This window comes from Eleutherodactylus coqui, chromosome 3 (assembly GCF_035609145.1).
Source record: "Eleutherodactylus coqui strain aEleCoq1 chromosome 3, aEleCoq1.hap1, whole genome shotgun sequence".
NCBI classification, from domain to species: Eukaryota; Metazoa; Chordata; class Amphibia; order Anura; family Eleutherodactylidae; genus Eleutherodactylus; species Eleutherodactylus coqui.
The window spans coordinates 159,107,791-159,126,281 of NC_089839.1; the positions used below are offsets into that span (position 1 = coordinate 159,107,791).

General features: G+C 44.7%; 1 protein-coding gene across 1 annotated transcript in view; it reads left to right on the plus strand.

Moving 5' to 3' along the window:
- Window positions 1-18,491, plus strand: part of LOC136621171 (inter-alpha-trypsin inhibitor heavy chain H3-like) — a 127,592-nt gene that overhangs the window by 18,647 nt on the left and 90,454 nt on the right. Inside the window, exons 8-9 of the mRNA XM_066596445.1 lie at window positions 15,133-15,249; window positions 16,988-17,156. Coding sequence (XP_066452542.1) covers window positions 15,133-15,249; window positions 16,988-17,156 — 286 coding nt within the window. The remainder of the gene's footprint in view (window positions 1-15,132; window positions 15,250-16,987; window positions 17,157-18,491) is intronic.

The window sequence follows — 18,491 nt, forward strand, 5'->3', positions numbered from 1 at the left end:
GCTGCAAAAATGCCATGATTTCGAGCTGCGTTTTCTGAATGCATGAGTGAGAGTGGCCTTAGGGTGTGTTCATGGTTTTTGATGTACTAAACACATAAAAAATACATGTGGTATTCAAAGACCACATACATTATTAAGAAACTGCATACACTATTAAAAAACGCATGTGTTTTTGATGTGTTTTTAATTGTATGTAAAGTGTGCAATATATACAGGGAAATGTATAACTTTCATCAGCGATAGATAGGAGATAGATGATATTTAAACAGAGATAGATAGATAGATAGAAATGAGAGAGAGATAAATAAATAGATATGAGATAGATGATAGATAAACAGAAATGAGAGAGAGAGATAGAAAGATAGATAGACGGATAGACATGGGACAGACAGATAGACATGAGATAGATAGACATCAGACAGACAGATAGATGGATAGATAGATGACTCAGACCACTTCTCTGTGTGAGGAGAGCAGCCTGGCACAGAGACGCTGTACAGTGTGTCAGCAGGAGCCCAGGGTGGTGACATCATTATCATCTTGCTCTGCTCTGTGCCGTGCCATGTGCATGTCTGCCTGTCTGCCTGCCTCTCTACCCCCCCCCCCCCCCCTCCTGGAGGTGTTCCAGAGAGACTATCCTCACTGCTGTTTCCATGACGAGGAAGACGTGCTGAGGCACCTCTTAGCATGAGCGGTATTACAGCTATGTGACAGGGACTGTACAGATCCACGGTGGCAAGTTGGTAACCACGATCCCTATGCCCACTGGGTATTCCATTTCTAAGTAACCACATAATAGGATTGGATTTTAAGGGTCTCGATGATAGGAAAGCGAGACCTTAACTCTATTTATATAAGGTGGCTGTATTTTCCACCCACTCGGAAAGCTAATTGGCTGTAGCCACAGGTATCTTCACTCGGGGGGGGGGGGGGACTTATATAAACAGGCTCAGAAGCTCAAACCTACAGATACCTGTAGTCTACCATCCAGGCCATAGGTCCTACTTTATTTTATTTTCATCTATCTCTTTATCTACTAGGCAACTGATAGCCAAAAGGGGCATCAGACTAGGTGACCTTGGAACATTACCCCATAGGCAGAGCATCTATCCACCTAGCTATTTATCAGACAGGTGTGGAAGAGATTGCCTTTTTGAGGGAAACCTTTAGTGTGTTAGATCAGCTTTATCTATCCCTAGCCCTGAGAAGAGTAGCTCAGAAAACAAAAATATTGCCACTGCGCTCCTTAAGATAAATGCCCTAAATATGCAATGAAAACGAAAGAAACCTCTATAGCATACTAGGAGGTTTATTTCATAATATAAAAGAGGAATAACACACCTCTGAAAACAGACACATATATCTAAAAAATAGCCACTGGTATATGCAAGGCGTTTCGGCGCAATGAGCGCCTTTGTCAAGCATAAATCTCCATGGGTGCACGACCCTATATATAGCCAGTAATGATTAAACACATATCTTACCATTTCCATAGACAGGAAAGGAGGAGGGAAGGAGTCCCACATATGATGATGTAGTGCGCCATCTTTGCCGCCATGTAGAGGCGTAATCGTGATGGGTACATCATCAATATGTATTGGGTCGCGTCCTGCGTTCCCAAGGCTCATCACAGGGCGTGTTTCTCGTTACGTCACGCCGCAAGCAATGAACCGTAACGGTGCGCTCCAAAGGAGCGTATCACGTGATCGCTATACATCATGTGATAGAACCCAAGGCAGCATCGCTCAATGCCTTCCGAACCGCAGCGCTGTATTCCAAAGGAAGCATACCGACATCTTCATCTCTCACAGTTTCAAAATGACAAACTTGCTCATAACTACTGTAAGGCGCAGATTAACAATAAATAAATGGCATAGTAATTTCATAACTGTCATTATAAACTGGAACAACAATATGATGATTTAGAACAACAATATGATAATTACTAAACTCTAAAAGGATATATTAATAAAATATGCTAATTTATACTAATATATAAAAAATCTTGGATCGTACCCTCTTATGTGAAGATAAAATAACAGAGTAATAATCTTTGACCTTTGGAAATTTTTCTATTAGATATGCCAATTATGCTCTTATACATAAAGTCCTAAATACATTAAACATGTCTCTCTTATATAAAAAATATTAATAATATAATATAAATACTGTAGGTACCTGTAAAATTCATGTGTATACAATAATATAAATGGCATTTCTTGAAAATAGATAAATGAACCTTCTGACGACTACTTAAAAGCTCAGATATGTACAAGTAAAAAAACAACTGATGACTAATGATAGAAAGATACATGAATAGTCACCATCATAAAATAATCTTAATTAATAACTGATAGTATATTATAGAACTAAAATATGAAGTGCGCTATGCATAACGTACAGATAAATAAATGAAAATGATAAATGTACATATATATATACACATACACTATTATACATATACATATACATACACATACACATATATATACATATACACCATATATAGGATACATACATGTATATACATCATTGTCACATATAGAAAGCTACATACTATTGTCCCCTCGGCAATTGATGTAATAAATCATGATGTACGGGATATTACAACTGTACAAAATATTAGATATATGTGTCTGTTTTAAGAGGTGTGTTATTCCTCTTTTATATTATGAAATAAACCTCCTAGTATGCTATAGAGGTTTCTTTCGTTTTCATTGCATATTTGGGGCATTTATCTTAAGGAGCTCAGTGGCAATATTTTTGTTTTCTGAGCTACTCTTTACATACTCGGCCTTACTATAAGGAACGGGATTTAAGCTTGCCCTGCAGCTCTCCTCTTCTCAGGGTACAGATAACCCCCGGAGAAGTTTAAAGACACTGCTACGGGCTCTCTTGGATTCTAGGTGCAGGCGTTGTCACAAGGAAGGTGACACGCCAAGCACCGGGTGAGTCCTTTGTTGTTTATAATTTCACTATGTTTTCCAAATGTTTTGTGTGTGTATGGCGCTCTCCCTGATTCCTTTTTTAGCCCTGAGAAGAAAATTGACCATTTAGGTCTGGAAGCTCAGCAGGCTCCAATCGATAGTGAAAAGCACTAAAAGCTTCGGAATATGACTTATGCTATCTGAGAGGGAATGGGCTGTATCTTGAAGAGTGCATTCTCTCAGTGGTCTTGTTCCATTCCTAACGTATCTCAGTGGGAAGTGTAACTAAATTTCAGTGAACCATCCTGCGAAGTCTGTCTAGCGGTGACACATCTCCTGGGCTGATTGAGCCCCTACGCCACTAGTGTGACACGAGCTTGATAAAAACCTTTGTAGGTAGGCCAAAACGTTGCCAGTTATTTTACTATGGAGGAATAAAGCTATCGATTTTAAATTAATCTGATGCTGGCTTGACCTTATATTATTGTGGACGGCTTGACAGATCTACCTCTTGATTTGCCCTAACTAGCTATGACTATCATCAGATTGCCTTGAGAGTATATACAGACCTGATACTTATTGAACCGAGTCTGTGTTGGAACTGAGAAGGCTAATAAACGGCTGTCTCTTCTATTTGGGCATGAACTACTAGAGCAGTAGGGAAAAGCGTCAAACAAAAGCCCTAACTGACAGTTCAACCCATCACTATAGAACTAGACATTATTAAGATATTACCAATGCACCATAAAATTGATGATCTATCTATCATTGCAAAATGACGAATATGCTGCAATGAGATAGACTAAGCGAACTAAAGCCCTAACTGACAGTTCAAATAAATACATAGTAGCATAGTATGTTAGGCTGAATGAAGACAATGTCTATCTAGTTCAGCCTGTTTCAACCCCTTCCTTGTTGGTCCAGAGGAAGGCAATTCCTACCTGACTCCATAATGGCAGGCAGAATAATCCCTGGATCAACATTTGAGATCATCAACCCCACTGGTCACTTAATGCTTATATCCTGTAATATAATAGCATTCTAGAAAGACATCTAGTCCCCTCTTAAATTCCTCTATGGATTTTGCCATCACCACATCCTCAGGCAGAGAGTTTCACAGTCTCACCGCTCTTACAGTAAAGAACCCCCTTAAATATCATAAGTGAACTGGCGATTAGTAATCTGTCTATCACGGCAGAACTACATCTACACTGCAGTGAGATAGATTAAAAATGCAAACTATCAGTCTCCAATTACTCTGAAGAAACGTACGAATTTTCTGGGTCTGTGATCCATGTTTGTGTGTTTGCCTAGGTCGCTGCTCTCCGCCCCTACCTAGGTGTGAAGAGAATATGACCTTGTCCAGTGCTTTTGTTTAGGAAAATTTAAGTTAATAAAGAATCTATATTTTAATATATGTCTATACAGTGAAAGGGTCCCCCCCTCCTCCTCTTAATCAGTTACTCGACAAGACCGATGCTCGACCGAGCATCACCCTAAAACGAGCATGCTTGCTCCTCTCTAGTACCTGTGAATTAAAGCCCAGCAAGTCAGGACGTAAAAAAGCAATATGGTGGTCACTAGAGATGAGCGAGCACACTCGTCCGAGCTTGATGTTCGTTCGAGCATTAGGGTACTCGAGATGCTCGTTACTCGAGATGAACACCACGTGGTACTCGAGTCAATTGCATTTCCTTCCCTGCATGTTTAGTGCCATTTTCTAGCCAATAGACATGCAGGGAAGGCATTACCACTTCCTGCTGTGACGTGCCAGCCCTATCCCACCCCAAAAGTAGTGAGTGGCTGGGCGGATATAGGGAAAGTGTTAGAGTAGGATCCTCTCCTCAAGAACCCCAACGGTCCTTCTTAGAGCTACTCACTCTTCATAGTGTGCATTACTGTTGTGGCTGGCTGGGAGCAGTAGTGCACCAATTTTCTTTTTTTCATCTCGGGCTGTGCAGGCCATTTTATCTATAGCGTTCTCAGTCTGCAGTGTATTATACAGAGTTTAGGGAAAGAGCTGCTGCTTATATAGGGAAAGTGTTAGAGTAGGATCCTGTCCTCAAGAACCCCAACGGTCCTTCTTAGGGCTACATCTGACCGTGTGCATTATACTTGTGGCTTGCTGGGAGTAGTAGTGCATCAATTTTTTTATTACGCATCTAGGCCATTTCCCAGCCTTTCAGTAATAGCTTTCGCAGGCTGCAGTGCTGTACAACCAGCTCTCACAGTGAAACTGCTCTGTAACATCTCCTAGCCTACTGCAAGCGACTTATTTATACCGTTCTGTGTCTGCTGTGCATTAGACACAGAGTGTTGAGGCACAGCCACTTTTATAGGGAAAGTTATACACTATACAGTCCTGATCCTCTGGCAAAAAACCCAAAGCTCCTTCTTAGGGCTACATCTGACTGTGTGCATTATACTTGTGGCTTGCTGGGAGTAGTAGTGCATCAATTTTTGTATTACGCATCTAGGCCAGTATCCAGCCTGTCAGTAATAGCGTTCTCAGGTTGCAGTGCCGTACAACCAGCTCTTACCGTGAAACTGCTCTCTAACATCTCCTAGCCTACTGCAAGCGACTTCATTTATACCGTTCTGTGTCTGCAGTGCATTAGACACAGAGTGTTGAGGCACAGCCACTTCTATAGGGAAAGTTATACACTATACAATCCTAATCCTCCGTGTAAGAAACCGAAAGCTCCTTCTTAGGGCTACATCTGACCATGTGCATTATACTTGTGGCTTGCTGGGAGTTGTAGTGCCTCAATTTTTGTATTACGCATCTAGGGCCTAGGCCAGTTCCCAGCCTGTCAGTAATAGCGTTCTCAGGCTGCAGTGCTGTACAACCAGCTCTCACCGTGAAACTGCTCTCTAACATCTCCTAGCCTACTGCAAGCGACTTCATTTATACCATGCTGTGTCTGCAGTGCATTAGACACAGGTCTCACCGCTAAACAGTACTGTAATATTTCCTGGGCCACTGCAAAGTATTTCAGCTCTGCCACTGTGCACAATACCCTTTCCTTGGTGGAGTTGAGATAGCCGCAGTTACCAGCACTATCCGCTGGCTTTAGAGTCTTCTCCCATTCCACACAGCCTCTATTATCTACAAGTCTCTGAGAGCGGTAAATTACCCCTAGGTATCAGCGAAAGACAACAAGTTAATTTTTTCAAGTCACAGCATAAAGCCTCCGCTATCTACAAGTTTCTGTGTGTGGTGAATTAAGCCACAGTTGTCAGTGCTGTACATGTACAGTGGGGAAATTTATTTGGGCCCTGCTCTATTGATTAATCCGCCATGATGAGGAGTAGAGGTAAGGGTCGAGGGCGTGGACGTGGACGCGGATGCGGACGTCCAAGTGAGGGTGTGGGCACAGACCGAGTTCCTGGAAGTTGTGAATCACAGCCGGCTCCTGCGGGATTAGGAGAGAGGCAAGTTTCTGGGCTCCCCAGCTTCATATCACAATTTACGGGTCCGCGTGGTAGACCTTTATTGCAAACAGAGCAGTGTGAGCAGGTCCTGTCGTGAATGGCTGAAAATACGTCCAGCAATGTATCGACCATCCAGTCTTCTACGCAGTACACTACTCTTGGCCTAGGGAGTGCAACTCTGAATCCTCTGGCTGCTGCTCCTCCTTCCTCCCAGCCTCCTCACTCCATGAAAATGACATATTCTGATGAGTAGGTAGACTCCCAGGAACTGTTCTCGGGTCACTGCCATGAGTGGGAAAAAATGCTTCCTCTCTCACCTGAGGAGTTTGTCTTGACCGATGCCCAACCTTTGAAAAGTCCGGGGGATGAGGCTGGGGACTTCCGGCAACTGTCTCAAGAGCTTTTTGTGGATGAGGATGTTGAGACACAGTTGTCTGTCAGTGAGGTAGCAGTAAGGGCAGTAAGTCCGAGGGAGGACCGCACAGAGGATTCGGAGAAAGATCAGCTGGACCATGAGGTGACTGACCCCACATGGTTTGCTAAGCCTACTGAGGACAGGGCTTCAGGGGGGGAGGCAAGTGCAGCAGCAGGACAGGTTGGAAGAGGCAGTGGAATGGCCAGGGGTAGAGGCAGGGCCAGAGCGAAGAATCCCTCAACTGTTTCCCAAAGCACCCCCTCGCGGCAAGCCTCCGTGCAGAGGGCTAGGTGTTCAAAGGTGTGGATGTTTTTTAGTGAGAGCGCGGACAACTGACGAACAATGGTGTGCAACCTGTGTCGCATCAAGATCAGCTGGGGAGCCACCACTACCAGCCTCACCACCACCAGCATGCACAGGCATATGATGGCCAAGCACCCCACAAGGTGGAATGAAGGCCATTCACTGCCTCCGGGTCACACCACTGCCTCTTTCCTTGTGCCCCAACCTGCCACACAGATCCAATCCCCCTCCCAGGACACAGGCACGAGTGCCTCCCGGCCTGCACCCACACCCTCACCTCCACCGTCCTCCACTCCATCCAGCAATGTCTCTCAGTGCAGCGTTCAGCTGTCGCTAACACAAGCGTTGGAGCGAAAGCGCAAATACGCCGCCACCCACCTGCACACACAAGCTTTAAACGTGCACATTGCCAAATTAATCAGCCTGGAGATGCTGCCGTATAGGCTTGTGGAAACGGAGGCTTTCAAAAACATTATGGCGGCGGTCCCGCGCTACTCGGTCCCCAGTCGCCACTATTTTTCCTGGTGTGCCGTCCCAGCTCTACACCAGCACGTCTCCCGCAACATAAATTGTGCCCTCACCAACGCAGTTACAGGGAAGGTCCACTTAACCACGGACACGTGGACAAGTACTCGCAGGCAGGGCCACTATATCTCCCTGATGGCACATTGGGTGAATTTGGTGGAGGCTGGGACCGAGTCAGAGCCTGGGACCGCTCACGTCCTACCCACACCCAGAATAGCGGGTCCTACCTCGGTGCTGGTATCTGCGGCGTTTTATGCCACCTCCTTCAAACCCTCCCCCGCTCCTCCTCCACCACCTCTACCTCTCAATTAAGAAGTGTGAGCACATCGCCAGCAGTCGGTAGGGCGCGGCGTGGCAGCACAACGGTGGGCAAGCGTCAGCAAGCCGTGCTGAAACTAATCAGCTTAGGTGACAAGAGGCACACAGCCCCCGAGCTGTTGCAGGGTCTGACAGAGCAGACCAACCTCTGGCTTTCGCTGCTGAGCCTCCAACCGGGCATGGTCGTGTGTGACAACGGCCGTAACCTGGTGGCGGCTCTGCAGCTCAGCAGCCTCACACACGTGCCATGCCTGGCCCACGTCTTCAATCTGGTGGTTCAGCGATTTCTGAAAAACTACCCCCACTTGTCTGACCTGCTCGGCAAGGTGCGCCGCGTCTAAGCACATTTCCGCAAGTCCACCACGGCCGCTGCCACCCTAAGGACCCTGCAACATCGGTTTCAGCTGCCAGAGCACCGACTGCTGTGCGACGTGCCCACACGCTGGAATTCTACGCTGCACATGTTGGCCAGGCTGTACGAGCAGCGTAGAGCAATAGTGGAATACCAGCAGCAACATGGGCAATCCAAAAATTAGGTGAGGCAGCACACAGAGAGATTGATCTTCTTACCAGTCAGTTCTCATATATAAAATCAGATCTTTAATTGTAGTCCAGAGGATAAAACATGTGACGTTTCGACCAATAACACTATGGTCTTTGTCAAGCACATACCAGCTGCAACATGGGCGGCGTAGTGGTAGTCAGCCTCCGCAATTCTTTACTATGGAGTGGGCATGGATGGCAGATATCTGCCAGGTCCTCGGAAACTTTGAGGAGTCTACCCAGATGGTGAGCGATGGAGGGGGAGGAGCAGGAGGAGGAGGGGGAAGAGACAGCTGGGCACACTGCAGAGGGTACCCATGCTGCTTGCCTCTCATCTGTTCAGCGAGGAGGAGGATCCTGAAAGTCATGTGAGGACAGCGATGTGTTGCGTTCCTGTACCCTGGCACACATGACTGACTTCATGTTAGGCTGCCTTTCCCGTGACCCTCGCATTAGATGCATTTTGGCCAACACGGATTACTGGGTGTACACCCTTCTTGACCTATGGTATAAGGAGAACCTTTCCACTCTCATTCCCGAAGAGGAAAGGGGTACGAGAGTGATGCAATATCACAGGGCCATGGTGGAAAAAGTGATGCTAAACTTCCCATCTGACAGCCTTAGTGGCAGAAGACGCAGTTCCGAGGGCCAAGTAGCAGTGGAGGTGCGGGGATCAGGCAGCATGTCCAGTGCAGGCAGGGGAACACTCTCCAAGGCCTTTGCCAGCTTTATGGCTCCCCAGCAATACTGCGTCACCACTCCCCAGTCAAGGCTGAGTCGGAGGGAGCACTGTAAAAAGATGGTGAGGGAGTATGTAGCCGATCGTACCACCGTCCTACGTGATGCCTCTACTCTATGCAACTATTGGGTGTCAAAGCTGGACATGTGGCACAAACTTGCGCTGTACGCCCTGGAGGTTCTGGCCTGCCTTGCCGCTAGCGTCTTGTCAGAGAGGGTGTGTACTGCAGCTGGTGGTGTGAACTGTCAACTGCCAGTGCCAACATGCTTACACTCATAAAGATGAACAAAGGCTGGATTTCCCCAGACTTCTCTTCTCCATCGGCGGAAAGCAGCGGAACCTAATGATTCTTTTCGCTGCAACAGGAGAAAAAAGGATTCTCTATCACCAGAAAAAAAGGGGGAATTAGCTTTGTCAATCACTCTCGGATATTACTACTCCTCCTTCTACAACAGCATGTCATCACGCTGAACTGCCAATTTTTCTGCGGCCCAAAAAGCTCTGTTTATAATTTTTTTACAATTTTTCAAAGTTTCAAAAGTATTGATACTTTAACAGAAACCAATTTTTTTCACAGGGCTGCCTCCAGGCTCTGTTACAAATTAAGCAACAGTGAGCTGTATCTTTAAAAAATGTTTATGGGTTTCACCTGCCCTCGCAGTTGAGCAATTTTTCAGGGGTGCACTTGTACTCTTGGTACACCAATTTTTCCGGCCCTCGCCTATACTGTTATCTAACTAATTTTTCCAGCCTTCGCCTACACTCATGGTACACCAATGTTTCAGGGGTTCGCCTATACTCTTGCTACAGAAATGTTACAGGGGTCTGCCTATACCTTTGCTACAGAAATGTTACTGGGGTCTGCCTATACTCTTGCTACAGAAATGTTACTGGAGTCTGCCTATACTTTTGCTACAGAAATGTTACAGGGGTTCGAATATACTTTTGCTACAGAAATGTTACTGGGGTCCGCCTATACTTTTGGTACACCAATGTTTCAGGGATTCGCCTATACTTTTACTACAGAAATGTTACTGGGGTCTGCCTATACTTCTGCTACAGGAATGTTACAGGGGTCTGCCTATACTTCTGCTACAGGAATGTTACAGGGGTCTGCCTATACTTCTGCTACAGGAATGTTACTGGGGTCCGCCTATACTTTTACTACAGAAATGTTGCTGGGGTCTGCCTATACTTCTGCTACAGAAATGTTACAGGGGTCTGCCTATACATCTGCTACAGAATGTTACAGCGGTCTGCCTATACCTCTGCTACAGGAATGTTACTGGGGTCCACCTATACTTTTACTACAGAAATGTTACTGGGGTCTGCCTATACTTCTGCCAAAGGAATGTTAGAGGGGTCTGCCTATACTTCTGCTACAGGAATGTTACTGGGGTCCGCCTATACTTTTACTACAGAAATGTTACAGGGGTCTGCCTATACTCTTGCTACAGAAATGTTACAGGGGTCTGCCTATACTGTGGGTGCACAAACACTTCCCATCGCGGTGTTTTATCTATCTGGCACAAATAACTGACTCACTAGGGCAGAAATGTGGGCCAAGGCCGAGGTCCTTGGTGGGGTGAAACTCTGCCATGTTTGTAAACTCTGATTTCTTACTGTGTAATACTATTTTTGTGCACTGACAGCATAGGCGAGCCCAAGGAACTCAAAGACTTCCCCTTGCGGTGTTGAGCTATGTGACACCTACACAGAATGAATAGTGTGTGGACACATGGATTTCCCATTCCTATGTAACTTGCGGCACCTTGAGTCACACAAGGTGGAGGCTGGGACCGAGCCTGACCCAGGGCCCGCTCACATACGTCCCACACAGACTATTGCGGGTCCTACCTTGGTCATGCTTTCTTGGCCTTGCTATTCTACCTCCTCCTCCTGCTTGGGGTCAGGGGATCAGCACTGGGCAGCATGTATTTTCTCTCATATTACCACAGTTATCTGAGACACTGGTTTGGGCCAAACAAAAGGAGCATTACTGCATTAATGAGATGTTCACAGCTGCACTAGCATCCGAGTCCGCTTTATGCACACGATTACTGAGGGTGTGAGCCGAGGTGGAGGTCCTTGGCACGGTGAAACTGTCTTGTTTGGGCACTCTGATTTCTTTATGTGCAATACTTTCCTTGGGTTCCAGGGGCTTGTCTATACTGTGGTTGCACAAATACTTGCCATTGCGTTGTTTTACCTGTCTGGCACAAACACACTGACTGACAAGGGCAGAAATGTGGGCTGAGGCCGAGGCCCTTAGCAGGGTGAAACTCTGCCGTGTTTGGGCACTTTGATTTCCTCATGTGTAATACTATGCTTGAGTTCCTTGGGCTCGCCTATGCTGTGAGTGCACAAAGACTTCCCATAGCAGTGTTTTACCTGTCTGGCACAAATACACTGACTTACTAGGGTAGAAATGTGGGCCGAGGTCCTTGGTGGGGTGAAACTCTGCCATGTTTGAGTGCTGTGATTTCTTTAGGCGTAATATCATCTTTAAGTTCCTTGGGCTCGCCTATGCTGTGGGTGCACAAAGACTTCCCATTGTATTGTTTTACCTGTCTGGCACAAACACACTGACTGACTAGGGCAGAAATGTAGGCAGAGGCTCTTAGCAGGGTGAAACTCTGCCATGTTTGGGCACTCTGATTTCCTCATGTGTAATACCATGCTTGAGTTCCTTGGGCTCACCTATGCTGTGAGTGCACAAAGACTTCCCATTGCGGTGTTTTACCTGTCTGGCACAAACACACTGACTGACTAGGGTAGAAATGTGGGCCGAGGTCCTTGGCGGGGTGAAACTCTGCCATGTTTGGGTGCTGTGATTTCTTTAGGCGTAATACTATCTTTAAGTTACTTGGGCTCGCCTATGCTGTGGGTGCACAAAGACTTCCCATTGCGGTGTTTTACCGGTCTGGCACAAATACACTGACTGACTAGGGTAGAAATGTGGGCCGAGGTCCTTGATGGAGTGAAACTCTGCCATAGGCGAGCCCAAGGAAGTCAAAGACTTTCCCTTGCGGTGTTGAGCTATCTGACACCTACACAGAATGAATTGTGTGGGGACACATGGATTTCCCATTGCTATGTAACTCGCGGCACCTTGGGTCACACAAGGTGGAGACTGGGACCGAGCCTGACCGTGGGCCCGCTCACGTGCTTCCCACACAGAGTATTGCTGCATTGTGGAGATGTGTAGAAGTGCTGGCACCTGAGTCCCCTTTATGCCCACATTTACGGCTCCTGACAATTTTGTGACGGAGGTGGCACAGAATTGGAATGATGATTGAACATCAATTTATCATCAATTCTCAACAGCATTGTGGGCTATCGCCCACACTTTCAAAGGGAGTCGCTGCCTAGCCCTGCCAACCCTCTGCAGTGTGTTCCTCCGGTTCCTCCTCATCCAGTATGCACTTATAAATAGACATGAGGGTGGTGAAGCGAGCGTGTGGCATGAGGGCAGCTGAATGCTGCGCAGGGAAACTTTTGCGTGCGCTTTGGACGCAGGGTCGTACGGGGGGGGGGGGTAGGACAGCAATGCCAGCATGTAACCCAGTAGAAGAGGCAGCGGGTGACACCCACAGGCAGTAATTGTCCTTGGTTGCAAGTAGTGTGGTACTTGGCTAAGATGTGCCAGCGCGTGTGCCTTGCTAATGAGGGTTTGTCTGAAGTAAATTGTTAGGGGGGTGACGCCATAATCTTGCCCCCATTTTGGCTTAATAGTGGGACCTGGGAGCCTCCGATGCAGCCATGCATGCTGCCCCTGCCCTTCCCTATCCGTTTCTGTGGTGTTTCCATGACTTTCTGATGTTTTCTGGTGTTTGACAAGTCATCAGCTATGCAGAGCATCGGTCCCATACAAAAATGCTCGAGTCTCCCATTGACTTCAATGGGGTTCGTTACTCGAAACGAGCTCTCGAGCATTACAAAAAGTTCGACTCAAGCAACGAGCACCCGAGCATTTTGGTGCTTGCTCATCTCTAGTGGTCACTAAGGAGTTAAATGTACATCACAGTGAAGTGAGCGATTAACCCCTCAACTCCCTTGCCATTCCACAGCAGCAGTCTCCCACTGCAACAGTGAAGATTGATAAGAACAGAGATCCTCATGATTAACCTCCTACATGCCATGATCAATGTGCATTATGGCATGTAAAGGGTTTACAGAGGGAACGCACTCCCTCTGTGACATCATTGTCCTCCACGATTACATCGCACAGGGCTGAACCAGACTCTAGACACTGATGTTGGGGCTACCTGTGGCCTGTGATTGCTATTGTAAGCGATAACGCATTGCAGTACAGAAGTGATTATCATTATCAAAGTGATCAGAGCTTTTATGGTTCAAGTTCCCTATAGGAACATAAAAATATTTTTTTAAAGATAGTGTAAACAAATATTTTAAAAAAACCTTTATTGTGAATTTTCCTGTTTGTATAAAAAGAAACTAAATTTTTTTTAATTTCCTATATATTTGGTATCATTGTATCCATAACGGCTTGTATAATAAAGTGAATATGCTATTTATCCTGTATGCAAAAACTGTTAAAATAAATCAACTAAAAGACAGAGGCAAAATGTTTATTTTTTTTAAATTTTGCCTCACAAATAATGGAATACAATTGAACAAGGAAGTTGTATGTACCACAAAATGGTACAAAAAAACATACAGCTCGTTGCACAAAAAACAAGCTCTCATAGAGCTCCATGGATGGAAAAATAAAAAAGCTATGACTTTGAATGCAATAATATAAAAATAATAATAATTTCCAAAAAAAAGAGGGGTTTGTTTGTGCAAAAATTGAAAAACCTAAAAAAATTATAATTTTGATATAGTTATAATTGCACTGACCCGTAGAAAAAAATGATCATGTCATTTATGATGTATAATTAACGCTGTAGAAAAATATGACAGAATTTGTGTTTTTCTCCCTACCTTCCAAATAAGATAAATACAAGTTTTGCAATACATCATATGTGCCCAAATATGATGCCAATAGAGACTACAGCTTGCCACACACAAAAAACAAGCCCTCATATGGCCATGTCAATAGAAAAATAAAAAAGGTATGGCTTTTAAAAAGTGCAGATTAAAATCCCCCAAAAATCGTGATTATGCCCAAAATAGACCATGTCCTTAAGGGGTTAATATTTTGTGCCCAAAAATAGAGCACATCTTAAATACTTTCAAAGCTGTCAAGATCGGCCTAAAAAGTGTTTAAAACACATAATAATTTGGCTTACTCCATATGCTCCAGCTCCATGCTTCATTTTTCTGCATAACTTTCCCTCAAAAAAGAAGTTATATTTACTTCCCCTCTACAAGTTTTAAGGATGGGGGGGCTAAGCTCTATGTTTTAATTAGCACTGGCATCATGATCAGCTTTTTATAGACTCCATGTCTGTAGTAAAGATTTTTTAACCCTTTAACCCTTTGCAATCCAATTTTGGATTCAGGGTTTCCTGGGGGACTTTCTCTTTCTGCCATTATACAATGGCGCCATCTGCTGGCTACAGCCAGTACTGTGGTATGTGACATGCTGGAGAGGCTCCCAACAACACAGCGGCCAGTAATCTACAGTAAGAATACCCTGCTGGACATCTTCCGACATCGGAGCTGTACAGCCTTCAATCAGAATGTCTTTAGATGTCAGACAGTGGATTGGAAAGGGTTAATGCTCCCATAAAAACATATTAGTGTTTGTGCTATGTTACTGGGAAGCAGCTCATGGGACTCTAGCCTGTTTTCACACCAGCCATTGATGGTGTTACCATAAAGTATTACTGCTCTTAGTTTGTGTTTTTAAACTGCAATTGGTTTAGTATAGGTATTTTTTAGGATACATTAATAACGTTTATCTATTTCAGCTCAGGGATGTTATACAAGGGTCTTACTTTGGTATGTTTGCTTTTCAGGTTGTCAATGGATATTTTGTGCACTTTTTTGCTCCCCCTAAATTGTCTCGAGTACCCAAAAATGTAGTTTACCTCATAGACAGAAGTGGATCAATGCACGGTAGAAAAATGCAGCAGGTAAAGCATTCTATATATCATTTGCACTTTGTGAATTCTGAGATCTTTTTTATACTCTTGCTTTACTTTTATCTTTCTTGTATATCTATTAGTTGGGACACAATAACAACCTAAAAGAAAAATTTCAAACCTCTTCAAATTTACCTCTGCAGGTGTGAAAACACATATAATAGTAGGATGCGTGTGCATTAAAGTTAAAAAAGTGCGTTATGTTAAAATAGAGTAAACAGTGATAATAAATATCAAATTTGGATATAGGAAGTCACTGGAAGAGCAAACTTAGTTCACCTTAACCCCTTAGTGACCTGATCACAAATACATGTTTTACAGTGGTCACTAAGGCGCCTTTGGATAGGCTACTGCCTATTTATGGGGACCTAGCATAAGGCAGAGAAGAGCTGAAGATCAGCTGTCTACTGCCAATATTGACCACAGTATTTAAGTGGCTACAGAGGGATGAAACTCCTTCTGCTATGGAAGCTGGAGATTTAACAATGGCCTCTAGGTCTGACATAAAACAAAGCCTATTTAGTCCTGACAAAGCTTGAGTCTAATAAAGTGCCTGTAACAGGTGGCGTAAAGTTTCATTTCTGGCACATTGTCAGCAAAGGATGCATCAAATTTATTAAGAGGCATGCACCTCTTAATAAATTTGATGTATTTTTTCCCCTTATTAGTAGTTTAAAGTTTATAAGGGTTTTCATAGAACTCATAGGGCCCCATGGCAAAACTAAGAATTTGGTCCACCTTCCTAAAAAAAATTATCTATCTTTCTGTCTAATGTAATGGCCACAATGTACCGGTATTAGTGTATCTTGAGGCCACTGGGAAGTCCTGGTGGAGTCAAGATTGACAGGGGGTAACGCCCTCTGTATCTGATTGGCTGCATAGCTTGCTTGCCTGTAGTTCCTGGCAGGCCAGTTACGTTAAGCAGCTGCTGCAAGTGGTTTGTCATCAAAGGCGCCGTAGACCGGATTAACTTCAATGACGCCGCAGCAGGTGCACATTGGGCCAGCTGAAAGGGCCTTCCTCGCTGGCGGCACACAATGCAGCACCCCGCTCTGTGTTGAAGGGCAGAGCGGGGTCGGCATCAGTAAGCCCACACTGGTGTAGAGTGCCTTTCCCAGGTGTGCCACAGAAGGTGCTCCTGTGGCCACAGACGTCCTCAACATTCCGGTCACCACTTGAGGGACACAGCGCTGCGGGTGTAGGAAGTGACAGACACCATCCACACCCAGCAAAAACGCAGCGTGGAGCTGGCAGCGGCGCGCTGCACTCTCTGACATCCATCTCTCAGACACTGCAGCAGGAGAGCAGGGAGCCTACAGGTACGGCGCACACTCCGTTACTGCCTGCTGCCACATACAGCAAGAGGAGGACAGCTGGGAGGCCACTGTGCCGGGGCCAGGGGACAGCCAGTAAGCTGCACACAAGTCGCATTGCACATACTGCACCTGACAGAAAGTATGTTTAGCGCCTTCCAGGACCTTACAGCCTTGACCCTATCGGGAGCTAGGGGTGTGAGAGGCATTTTCCCTGTCAAACCCCTACCTTCCGGCGTCAAAATACACTAATACTAAATTTACCAAACCTGTATAATTCTTTATGTACATGGAAAAAATGTTTTACAGAAAGCTTACGAGAAATCAGTATGCTTATCAGAAAGCTGTTGTGTGGTCTGATACATTATGTATTATACTGTATATTCACTTAGCAAATGCATCTGTATTTACTGTAGACAAAAGAAGCCCTTCTGCGAATTCTGAATGACACTTCAGCGCAGGATCACTTCACTTTCATCCTGTTTGACAGTTACATTACTCTGTGGAAAGATTCATTAATCAAAGCAACTCCAGAAAATCTAGAAGAAGCTAGAAAATTTGTCAAGGGAATTTATCTTGCTGGTGGTAAGTAAATGTATTTATACTGTTTTTGTAAAGTCACAAAAAATGTAAATAGATTATACTGGTTTTCCAAATAACAGATGTCATTCTGTTCTAGGAAATACTCATATCTTTGGCAGTTATTGGCATTTTAATAACATTCCCCAGCACACTGATCGCTAAGCAGAAAGCACAACATTACATGTACTGACTTCTTGGTTTCCATTTAAGCTTTACAAATGCAGCTTGTAAATATGCATGTTTTATATAGATATTTTTAAAAAAGTCAAAAATGGTGGGGGTGGGGACACATATAAATACAACCTGACTGGGTCATTAGGGCACATTTTCACATATATATTATTAAAGACACAGTTGGACTGGCCGATCAGAGTACCAGAGTATATTTGAGTAGACCTAGGTCTAAAAGGTCTTGCAGAAGAGAACTCCATTTGCAACTGACTTTGGACCCAATTAGCATTTTGTTAACTCTTTATGTTTCAACACGTTTTCTTGGGTTTAGATATTAAAGATGGCAACACTCTGCCGCAATGACCCCCCGCAGGGGGATATATTCGTCTTATTCATTTGGGTACAGAGTTTCCATATTTCAATAAACTGTGACAAACAGGGGAGGGTATAAAGTGGGGTAGAAAATCCAGTTGTATGCATTAAAAGAAAGTATATTTCCGTGTATCTCACATAAAGGGAGGAACAGATCTCGATAATTCCTTCATTTACTCCGTTTTAGTTAGGGAGGGATGTAAGAGTGTAGGGACGCTTAGGGGCCTTATTTGGTCTACTGATAAATTATTTGGTCGTCTTCCATTTAAAGGCCTACAAAATAGTGCAGATTAGGATGTTGGTGTAGGTTATCCAGGGGTTCCAAATCTTGTTAAATTGTATGATGCTATCTTGGCGTATAGCTATGAGTTTTTCGTTTAGAAGGGTTTTGTTTATGCGGGATATAAGGGATTCAAATGGGAGTGATTATTTCTGCCACTGCTGTGCAATCAGGATTCGAGCTGCCATGGTAATATATTGGAGTAATTTGAAAGGAGCATTGCGCATCCCTGTGGGTTTATTTCCTAAGAGTAGGATAAAGGGGCTAAGTCCTGGTCACTGAGGCTATGAGGTGGGAGACCCTTTTCCAAAACGCTTGTGCTATTGGGCATGTCCACCAGATGTGGTGTTGAGAGCCTGTATCATTACATCCCCTGAAACATAAATTGGGCACCTCCGGATAAATAGCGTTCAACCTTTCAGGCACTAGATACACTCTGTGTAGTACCTTTAAGGACGTCTCTGTCAGTGAGACTTGCCAGCTGTTTTTGCTTAGGGTCTCACAGCAGTGATGCC